The sequence below is a fragment of the Cupressus sempervirens genome, chromosome 7, assembly GCF_028749045.1.
Source record: "Cupressus sempervirens isolate cs-2001-9-10 chromosome 7, ASM2874904v1, whole genome shotgun sequence".
Lineage (NCBI taxonomy): Eukaryota > Viridiplantae > Streptophyta > Pinopsida > Cupressales > Cupressaceae > Cupressus > Cupressus sempervirens.
Genome location: NC_143124.1, coordinates 491,344,039 through 491,355,756, shown reverse-complemented (window position 1 = coordinate 491,355,756; position 11,718 = coordinate 491,344,039). Strand labels below are relative to the sequence as shown.

Here is an 11,718-nt window from a genome sequence, read left to right as displayed (position 1 = left end):
TTCGTTGACCATGGAAATAAAAAACCTAATGGCGCCATCTTGGTGGCACCGACCAGACATGGATGAGGATAAAAAGAAGCCTTACAAGATAAGGGAGCTAGGATGACACTTGAAAAAGGCATAATTTCCATATCTCAGAAAATGACCCAGAGAATTCAGTATAAAGACATGCTATTTTCTTCAATAAATATTACTGCTTATGATGTTAATTGGCCCGTATTAATAAATATAGAGTAGTTTAAATTGTGGTAAATAAAAGAGAGAAAAAATTTATTAAATTAGAAGGGAAAACATACAAAGAGAGCAAAGCAAAAAGTTCTACTAAATTCTATTATGATTAACTAGTTAATAAAAAATATGAGATAAATTAAGGGGCAGTTGTCTTTTATCAATCTCATATGTTCTTTAAATCCTATTTAGTCAAAAAGTTAGAAACATCATTTCACTTTTTAGGGATGTGTGTAAAAATGATAGAATCAAGAGAATTGCTTAACTAGAGAATTTGATTAGTCACTAAATTGAGGAGCAAGCTAACACCTATAAGTTGTTGTCTAGTAATGGAAAATTAAGACAGCTGCAAGTAGCATCATCCCCAAAGTCCATACAATAATGCAACTGATACTTGAACTAGAACTGTCTCATACAAAGAGTGGATAAGTTTCTGCCATAGGTGTATGCCCCCAATCATAACATCTTGAGAAATCCTCTTGCTCCTTTCCAACCAAACGTACCACAAAATAAAGGAAGGACCAATAATCCAGCCAACCTAAAAAAAACAAGATATTAGGGGGAGGGAGGGGGGAGAGTACCCTAGATGAACCCAAAACTCAAACAAAGAAGAAACATGCCAACAAGGTCAGCTCCGAGCACTCCACCAAAACTGCCAAAGCCACTTGACAAAAGATGATGAAGGTACGCTCTAATACCACTTGATGAAGGTACGCACCACCCTTACCAACTCACAACCAAGAATGCAACAATATGAAGGTCCAACGAGATAAAATGCTTCCCTAGTAACCTCCTTGTTTCTAAACCGCAGCCACTAGCTCTTCTCCAACCTTATCCAAGATTCAAGCATAAACTACCTCACATTCGAGGCTCTGTCTACACTCACAACTCCACCATAATCCTGCTGTAAACTGCCTCACATTCGGCACTCTGTCCACAGACTCAGGAAAACTCACTCTTTACTTCCTCCTTCTCTTTCACACCTTGAAGCCTTCCAAGCTTTCCAAGCTTTCCTTCCAAAGCTTCTACTTCTCGAGCTTCACCTTCTTGAGCTTTTCCTTCTCAAGCTTCCACTTCTCAAGCTTCACTTTCTCGAGCTTTTCCTTCTCAAGCTTGATTAGAAATGCTCATATGCCTTGCTTAAATAGGCACTTACCACCCAATACATGAATTATCCGCAACTTTCTAGAATTCCACCTACACAATATTCACAACCTTCTACAACTTCCATAACCTTCTACAATATCCACAACTTTCTACAATATTCATAACTTTCTAGAATTCTACCCACACATCTCGATAAATGGAATGACAACCATTTATTTTTTTATTTTTTCTATTATGCCACCTATGCACCTCGAAAATAGAAATCCCCTTTTCCTTTCTTTTCTCCTTTTTTTCCCTTTTTTTAAAAAAATTATTTCTCCTCTAATTTTCCTCACTTTCTCTCTCCTCTAGATTTTATTTTATTTTATTTTTTTTCCAATTTTTTTTTTAATAATTTTCCCATGCAAGATGCTCCTACATCAGACTCCCCCGGTAGATAGAAAAGTGTGTCCCACACTTTGACACCAAAAAAGAAAGATCTACCACCATCTTCATCTTCACCAAAGGTTTCCACCTCAACAGGGACAAGAAAACCACCATGCAAATCTTTCATATCTGCATTACTCTATCAAACACCAGAATCTCAACCATCCAATTAGCATGCTCACTCCTAAGAACAAACTGAACATAATTTTTCATCAACAAACCCTCATTCACATCAGCAACTAGTGAATCCACACCAGTAGCAACAAACCCCGCATTAGCAACAACAAACTCCATATCAGCACCAACATGTAGATCTCCATCAATACATGCCAAACTAGCAATATCATTGCTCACAACAAGATGCTCTGCAATACATAACTCACCTCCAACAACAACCGGATCATCCACGACCAAGTGCTCTACAACATAGAAGTCACCACCAACATCAAGTAGATCATCCACGACCAAATGCTCTGCAGTCTCCATGTCAAACTCAACCAATTGATCATGAAAATCAACCTCTGTCCCAACATCAACAAGGTTAGGAATATCTTCAGCAACAACCTCTAGTTTCTTTGTAAGTTTTGCATCACGCTCCACAAACTGATCAGCAAAACCAACCTCTTCCACTTTGACCTTCTTAGCTCGATCAGCCAATATAGCATCCAACTGAGCAAACATCTTAGAAAAAATCATCTCCACTATATCATGGATTTTCGCAATCATCTTAGGATTCAATCCTCTTGGAGCCATCTCCCAAGATCTTCGTAAACCCTCTGCAAAAAATCCTTCCCACCCTCCTTGTGACAACCAAATTGTTTGCAAGTCAGATCGCAACCTGCCACCTCGCATGAACAATCAGGAACCACATCACAAGTCTAGGACAATGGATCGCAATCCACCAACTCTCCACAATCATGCCTCAACAAGTTTAGTCTTCCATCTCCGCATCAATCAATCAATCTGCATGTGCTCCCAAGGTCCTAGTGAAAACTGCCTCAGCTTCGGCGATCTGTTTACACGCTCAAGAACTCCCACTCTAATAAACTTCACCCAACCATGGTCCTGGTACAAACTGCCTCACACTTCAGCGATCTGCTTGTACACTTAGGAACTCCTACTCTGATAAACTTCACCCAACCAAGGTCCTGGTACAAACTGCCTCACACTTCGGTGATCTGCTTGTACACTCAGGAACTCCTGCTCTGATACCACTAATGGAGGGCTCCTCTAGTACCACTTGATGAAGGTACACACCACCCTTACCAACTCACAATCAAGAATGCAACAATATGAAGACAACGAGATAAAATGCTTCCCAAGTAACCTCCTTGTTTCTAAACTGCAGCCACTAGCTCTTCTCCAACCTTATCCAGGATCCAAGCGTAAACTGCCTCACATTCAGCGCTTTGTCTACACTCACAACTCTACCATAATCTTGCTGTAAACTACCTCACATTCGGCGCTCTGTCCACAGACTCAGGAAAACTCACTCTTTACTTCCTCCTTCTCTTTCACACCTTGAAGCCTTCCAAGCTTTCCAAGCTTTTCTTCCAAAGCTTCTACTTCTCAAGCTTCACCTTCTCGAGCTTTTCTTTCTCAAGCTTCCACTTCTCAAGTTTGATTAGAAATGCTCATATGCCTTGCTTAAATAGGTACTTACTACCCAATACATGACTTATCCACAACCTTCTAGAATTCCACCTACACAATATCCACAACCTTCTACAACTTCCATAACCTTCTACAATATCCACAACTTTCTACAATATTCATAACTTTCTAGAATTCTACCCACACACCTCGATAAATGGAATGACAACCATTTATTTTTTTATTTTTTCTATTATGCCACCTATGCACCTCGAAAATAGAAATCCCCTTTTCCTTTCTTTTCTCCTTTTTTCCCCATTTTATTTTTTTATTATTTCTCCTCTAATTTTCGTCACTTTCTCTCTCCTCCAATTTTTTTTTTTCAATAATTTTTCCATGCAAGATGCTCCTGCATCAAAAGAGCACTAAAGGAAAAGATGAGAGATAGACTCCTCACCATTATAGCACAAAAGTTCAAAAATACATATCAAGGGGCCTTGAAATTCGTGCGTAGGAAGATTATCTCAAGTAAGACAACAATTATGAACCACCAACCACATGAAAAAAATTGCATAGAAGAATTTATTCCAAACTTGCTTCCACCAACACAGCCCAACATTTCCAAACAACTGTCAAGTAAGGAAGCCTATAGAAACAGAGTAGTTCCCAGATGGAGCACCACACCAAGCTAAAACATCAGGTCCTAGTTGAGAGTTGCACTCCTTAGAAGCCAGAATCTAAGAAAGCTCATTATGATCCCTTGTTGAGCCCCATGGTGGCAAGTCAAAAGAATTCTTCCATCCATAGCCAAGAGAAAGGCCCAGATTATGGACTATCTTGAATGTGCCACCTATCACAGAAAGCTTGAAGATGCAGGGGCACATACAAGAGAGGAGGATAGCCATCCCAAGAATCAATTCCAAAATAAAGCCTTAGAGCCTCTATTATATATTTAGAAAAGACTACTCTTAACCAATTCAGCACCAACCTTCAAAGTATAACAAACCATAGAACCCCTTCCCTTCAAAGGAAACAAAGAAACATCCAAGGGATCAGCTCCCAGCAAACACCTATGGGTGATAATATGAGCAGTTTAAATATGAAACAAGATTAGTAGGTGGAGAAACAATAATAGGTTAACATATATGGAAATTGGGAAATGTCTATCCAATTTCTATCATGTGGAAAAGTATTTATGGTTCTTACATATCATAAAGGATAATTTGGTAAATTATACAAATGGATGGTCTTGCATTAAATTATGTTGGCTGTCTAGATCAACATATATTAAAATTAGGAAACAAATTATGTTTCTATAAAGCACGAAAACATCTATATTCTTTATCATAATGAATACTCTTTGGTGCATCATAAAGATAGATAATCATTTTTATAAAATTGTATTGTATGTTCTAATTAGCAAATATTTAATGTGAAAAAATGACTATCCATAAGATATAGTGAAACATCTATATCCTATACATCATAATAAATACTTTAGTATATGATAAAAATAATTTATAAATAACCATTTACATATACATCATAATAAATACTTTAGTATATGATAAAAATAATTTATAAATAACCATTTACATATAATCGTGTTAGATGTCCTAATCATAATAATAAATAACTCATTTAATAAATCACAACTATGATTTTCATTAATTTGAAGATTTCTCAACATATATTATTTCATAGATAATGGTATCGGATAATATCATTTTGATGATGTTGATTGCATCTTCAGACCAGAATATTTCAAGACTGAATAGTGGAGCTGCAAACAATCACCGCCTCATCCACTGTAACAAACACACACTTCTGTCCTAGAACCTCCATTAACTTTGACTTGTGAAGTTTTTCCAACAGCTGACTTGTGGGATTTGCCAGTACGAGCTGCATAATCATCAATGCATGAACATGACTCAACATGGTTTTGAAGAACCCAAAAAAGAAGATTATAAGGCTAAGCGAGTTGTTAAGGATTGAGGAGTCACCTGCATATTTTGGCGGTTTAATGTCTTCTTAAGCTCATCAAGAGTGTTTAGTCCGCTTGTGTCCATGGTTGTCACAGCTGGAGATTGATAGGAGGTTACTGCTAAATAACAAAATCACTAGAAAAAAAAATTCTAGAAATTTATTTGCATCAATATATGAAAGAGAGATGTGCTTACAGCTCACTTCCAGCACAATGAAATGCAGCGCCATTTGATCAAGCTTGGCCAGCTTTCTTTCCTCCTCTTCTATCCATCTTAGTAATCTGACAATAACTCAAAAAAAAAATGGTGATTATGGATGAGATCGAGAAATTGATTGATGAAAGTAATGGAAAGAAACAGACTACCTGTCTTTTATGTAGTTGGCATTAGCGAAATAGATAGGAGAATCAATACGCAAAACAAGAATGCCTGGGATCCTTTGAGCTTGAGGATACTGTTGTATGCTTCTATACACACAAGATCCAGGAATATTTCCTAAGACTGCGGTATTAGGCCTCATTATATGCATCAATAGTCTTAACAGTGAGAGAGATACCTGCATACGAAATAAATCCAAAATTTTAACAGAGATAATCATTTAAATGCATGAGATTTGTACAGTCTACTATAATAAATATATTGATAGTTTATAGATTTAATGGTGTGACCAAATTTTTATCAACATTTTAGCTCATGCTTCGTGAAAGTGTGAGATCAACTTTTATAACATTTTAGATCATGTTTCATAATCTCTTATAACAAAATTTTAGATTATGATTCATAATCCATTATGAGAATTTAAATTTGAAAAGAGAATATGCACAGTCTAATCTACAAATTCAGAAACTATGAAGACAAGAGGCAATCATATCAGAAAACAAATACTGAAAACTGAAATGAAAACATTTTGGATCATTTAAATCACTAACAATAATTGCATATGAAAATGCTTTCAAAAAGCTTTTTTTTCAATGAAATAAGAAAAAGATTACTGTTTTTTAATTTATAAGCAAATAATAATAATGGAAGTCTAAGGAAAGATTAGACCTTATGACCTCATCTCTATTAGAGAAGTCTCTCACCAATCAGACTGAACTGAAGAAAAACTAAAACTCAACATTATGCCCAAGACAGAAAGCAGTAAATTATACTTTCTTACTTTTTTATTTAAATATTTATATTAATTATATAAGAGCATTGATTTGAAAATAATGTTTTAAAAAATTATAGTATTATGATCAAATTAGATATAAGATATTTTGTTGATCTTAAAGATTCACTTCTTTAAATTGGTCTTTAAATGAAATGCACTGACTCGATACAACTATTTTGAAATGTGGAAGGAACCCATAACTGCATAGCTACAGTTGTAATCCCCCCAAATTAACTTTGTGGATGAGGGCAAATAGCTTGCCTGATTCCCTCATATTATACACATTGTGATTTTAAACAATAAGTTCTCTTTTAACACACAATTTGCATATATGAGCAAGTATATATACCGCTATAGCCAAGCCAACTTCAATATTTGCAAGAACAACACCCAAATAGCCTCCCACGCAGACGAGGAAATCTAACTTGTCCACCTTCCAGAGACAAAGGGCGCTTTGCACGTCTATCAGGCCAAGCATGGCCGAGATTATTATGGCCGATAGTACAGCAATTGGAGTATAGTAGAACAATGGAGTTAGAAAGAGAAGTGTTAGCATCACAGCAGTAGCCATTACTATATTAGATATTATTGTTTTGCATCCTGCATTGGAGTTCACAGCTGATCTGGATAATGAACCTGCAACAACTCCAAGCAACTAATCAGTCAGAAACCCCAATATCCAATACTAATCACTGATTAATACCCAACTGAGGAAATGGGAGTTTACATTCATCTGAATGCTGCAGCATCAACTAGTGACAAAAAAAAGGGAAGAATGCGATGAAGTTTGATAAAGAAACAAAATATGAGCACCTGATGAAATATAACAGGAGGTGCACGAACCAGCTATGTTCATCATACCAATAGCAATCATCTCTTTATTTCCATCAATACGATAGTTTTTTAGCAAAGAGAATGTTCTCCCAACTGCTATTCCTTCCTGCACAAAAATGATTATTAACATATCCGCATAACAAATTATAATTAAATATGGAAGTTTTAGGCGAAGTCATCAAGGGTTGGGCTTAAACAGCACCTTAAGGGGTTTATCTGAAATAACACCAATTCATTATGGCATGTATTAATGTGATTGCAGGTGAAACTTCTAAAGCTTAAAACATGCTGTTGAAACCAACCCAACTGTAAACTGCACCATACTTGACTAAACTTTAATTTAATTTAATTATATACAATTAAAAGAACACTTTCAGAAAACAGTTTAATAGGACGCAATTCATTTTATTCTTTATTCATTTCAAAGGATTATTTCTTTCTCTTACTGTTAAGGCAATGATGCCGGCTATGGCTCCTGTTTTCAAAGTGATTTTCATGTGGGTGCCATGGAAGGCTATCTGGTTAATGGAAACCGGATTCAGACCTTTCTTCAAGTGACCTACCTGTTATTCAAATGAAAGAAGAATTAGCAAGAGTTGCGTTTAAAATAAAGTTTTAAAGACAAATTTGAAGTTTGAGCATACAATATAAACTCCATGCTTTTCTGCTTGGGTGCCAAAAACCAGAAGGCTTCCCACGACAATGGATGTGAGAGGAGCAACAGCTGATAACCAGAACAGCCGTGGTCTTCTCTTGCTCTGCCAACATAAATTTATACAGATATTATCATTTTGTGGACAATTAATTGCCAAAAATAGTAGTTTAGAAAGTTAAACTAACCACTTTCGCACATGATAAATTTTAATTTGTTTAAGTGGTTTATGTAAGAATATACTAATAAAATATAATTTTCAATTAGTTTGACTCATTCGTAATGGACTCTCTTCGAAAAGCCAGTATAATTTTTGATAACTCATATAAACAGATCTTTTATAAACAAATCAAAACTTAAGATATGTTGTCAAAAGTACAGCAATCCAAGTAATTGAAAGTGCTAATACTCACAATGTAACGGGTTGTTAGTAGGAAAATGAGAAAGAAAGCTCCCAGTACAATGCTTTCCCATCTCCACTGCCCCCACATCCAAATATCCATGTTTTAGTACAAGGCATGTGAAACGAGGAGTTGCTATGGAGCAGATTACATGGCATAGCATTGTCTGTAACCTATATGAAAGAAAACTAAATATTAGCAAATGAAAAGTGATGGGATCATAACCTTGTGAACTTGTTGAAGTGCTGAGCGGAGGACAGAAATCATGTCTGTTTTGGTCGTAAAATGTTCCAGTCCCAGGATACCTTTCATTTGTTGAAGGAACACAATCGTGGCTGCCCCGGCCATGAATCCAATTATTGTTGCATGTGAAAGAAATTCTATGATGAATCCTAACCTGCACACCATTGTGAAATACAGAAATAGGCTATATTCAAATGAGATCTATTAAAAACTATCTTAAAAATAATAACTTCAGAGATCAAAAATTCAGGAGAATACTCAATTTAGATGGAGATCAATGGTATAAGAACCTGAAAAAACCCAAGGAGGCCTGAAAAATGCCAGCAAAAAGAGTGGCAGTCAAAGCTACTTGTACATACAACACAGGTTCCTCTGTAGGAGATATCTCAACGCTTAGCATGGAGCCAAGAAGAATGGATGCCACAGCTACTGGACCCACAGCCATGTCCTTAGAACTCCCAAGCATTGCATATATCAGAGGAGGAACAAAGCTAGAATCTGTCAATATATGGTCATATTTTAATATGAGATCAACTCAATGATTCCTGTAAAATAAAATTATAAAAATTTGAGAGGTGAGGGTATTAACAAAAAACTCTGTTCCCATTTTCCCAAAATGTGCAACATAACACGCAGCCCTGTTTTGTACAATAGTCAAGCTTAAATGACATTATATTTTACAATCTCACCCTCACCGACGCTCTACATCAATGTTAATGCTATAGCATATTGGTAAATCTATAGATCAATGAAAACATACTATTAGCTAACTTATACCAAGTGCCCACATCAAAAATATAAATACAGAGCATCCATGTTACTTTTAAAACATACAGGAGATGAAAGGCCGTGATCCTGCATAGTGTTAAGATCAAATTAGACAGGAACATCAAATAAAGAATTGGATAGCTAATTTGTTATAGTGACATTTATATATTAAAATTGACCTATTCCATTTACAAAATACAAGTAGTAATGCATATGTAATCTGAGCTGCAAGAAATTATGTAAGTAGTATACTACATTTGGGCGATCTACAGCATCTATGTCCCTTTAATGGCGTTCAATTCCATAGATAGAATTATTTATTCATACTTGTAAAGGAAAGCTTAAGCACTTTTAGTGTTGACCATTAAAAATATAATAGAATAATCAAGCAAATAAAACATTTTTATTAAACTACTCACATAGTCCCATCAATGGAGGCAAGTTGGCAAGCTTTGCATAGCTTATTCCCTACACCAACAATCCGAGCCATTTATATATAAATATATCATGCCCAAAACTAAATCAAGACAAAAAACACATATTTTGATATATAAAAATTATTTGGTCTTACCTGTGGAATAGCAAGGCTGGCAATGGTGATGCCTGATATAAGGTCGGACTTGAACAACCCAAATGAATATTTTGGTGCCCATTCTATGATTGGAAGCACATATTGCAGGGCAAGGATGCACCTACGTCCTCTTGGCTGATTCTTAAACTGTCTGAATGGATCATCAGGAAACAATGTTTCTTTCACTGCTTTGCCAACTTCACTAACAAAGCTTGTACTCTGAGGAGGAGGAACATTAATTTTATGAAACGCCATCATTTCCAAGTTATCACTCTTTTCTCCTCCCTCCATTGATGTTGCAAGCTTCAACTAAAACAGAAAAAGAAAAAAGTTGTTTGAAAATCCAGTATTGAACTATGTTGCTATATAAGGAGGTGTAGCCAGGCCACTAATAGTGGTGTCAGGGACCCAACATGTTGCTGTGCCTAGGACTTTAGTTCGTGGAATCCCTCTAATGAGCTCCGTCCATTCATTGAGAATACCTCTAGCTTGGCCTATATGTATCCATCCTTATCTATATTATGCCTAGCCATCTTTGTCTAGATTATTCCTTGATACAGGCCTAAAGAATGGTGTATATTAGTCTACAAAAATCAATGGACACTTTGCAATTTATTCTTTAGTAATGATGTTGAGCTGGTGTCAACAGAGGAATCTCATGATGTTTCTCAAAAAGATGAACAGTGGGGCGACCTTATAATTTTGGCTGTTAGTAAGTGCTAAAGTTCAAAACTTTTCCCATGTAACTCCAATGGCTCCACATAACATCTTACGTACACTCATCTTAAGCGACTAATCTTGTCGCACGCCTTTCTCACCCATGAGCATCCTAGCTTGACAATGAAAGTATAAGGTGCAACAAAGATAAGTCCAAAGAAAGGTTTGATTAGAACAACTGGAATAAACACAAGGATGTCCCTGAATTATGAAAAACAAACATGATTAATAAATTTTCTGTAAATTCATTGTTGTTGAAAACATTATGATTTACATGAGAAAAGTCATCATAACAATCAGTTGTTTTTCTCTAGATTGATAATTGCCAAAAGTTATCTTTAAAAGATTTTAAAAAGTTATATTGTAATACAGAAGATGAAGCATAATACTTGAATTATGCTTATCCACATTGTTATCATGGTTTAGTTTTATCCAAAACTATTACCATTATGTGATATCAGAACCCACGACCAAGGGGCAAATTGATGATAGAGCTGCAGTCAAGATCAATACTCTATGAATAGAATCGTCCCCACTTCTCCTGCCTTATCCAACTCTAGATTGCTTTATTTACTTCTCTCTACTTTTGTCTTTCTCTACTGAACCATCTGCAAACAAGGCATTTAATCATCTCAATACAAATTTATCCAGGAATAAATCCCAAGGATATTATCTTTGAGAAAATATGTATTAAAGCTAAGCAGCCCAATTCTGCTATTCTAAACTGTGCAAGAGTCCAACCTAACAAGGATGGAAGAAGGATTTGCTTCTGCCAGATAATAAACCTCGGCTAATCAATGTGATCACGGTAATGCAGACGTCATACAAATGTATATTTTATTTAGAGAGAGAGTGTATAATGCACATAGTATTTAGACGGAGAGCACATAATTTTTCTCACGTGTAAAGAGTTAATTATAAATAAAAACAAAGATTAAGTAGTGATATTGCTATCAGGATTTAACTGTGTGATTTTGAGTCAAATTCATTGATCCATGTTTCACTACTAAATAAAAACAAAAATTAAGTAGTGATATTGC

General features: G+C 35.7%; 1 protein-coding gene across 2 annotated transcripts; it reads right to left on the bottom strand.

Annotated features, from left to right (window-relative positions):
• Positions 1-4,994: 4,994 nt before the first annotated feature.
• Positions 4,995-10,800, bottom strand: LOC149547691 (sulfate transporter 3.1-like). Of its 2 annotated transcripts, XM_089791769.1 has the most exons (13): positions 9,962-10,800; positions 9,810-9,858; positions 8,913-9,120; positions 8,605-8,776; positions 8,392-8,457; positions 7,971-8,084; positions 7,773-7,889; positions 7,306-7,432; positions 6,842-7,128; positions 5,705-5,895; positions 5,535-5,620; positions 5,358-5,434; positions 4,995-5,256 (listed from the first exon to the last, which is right to left on the bottom strand). In XM_089791769.1, the coding sequence occupies exons 1-13, from the start codon at positions 10,250-10,252 to the stop codon at positions 5,119-5,121; spliced, it is 1,923 nt and encodes a 640-aa protein (XP_089647895.1). In that variant the 5' UTR covers positions 10,253-10,800; the 3' UTR covers positions 4,995-5,118. The 2 variants fall into 2 exon arrangements, with proteins under 2 accessions (XP_089647895.1, XP_089647896.1); XM_089791770.1 differs by lacking the exons at positions 9,810-9,858; positions 9,962-10,800 and adding an exon at positions 9,212-9,429.
• Between the last annotated feature and the right edge of the window lie 918 nt (positions 10,801-11,718).

What these genes read in the sequence shown, in the direction of transcription:
- LOC149547691 (XM_089791769.1), bottom strand. Translation starts at nt 10,252, where the DNA reads ATGGAGGGAGGAGAAAAGAGTGATAACTTGGAAATGATGGCGTTTCAT. An exon ending in TACTAACAACCCGTTACATT is followed by an intron (nt 8,085 to 8,391) that starts GTGAGTATTAGC and finishes TTATGTTGGCAG; the next exon opens with AGCAAGAGAAGACCACGGCT. An exon ending in TAAACCGCCAAAATATGCAG is followed by an intron (nt 5,257 to 5,357) that starts GTGACTCCTCAA and finishes ATGATTATGCAG; the next exon opens with CTCGTACTGGCAAATCCCAC.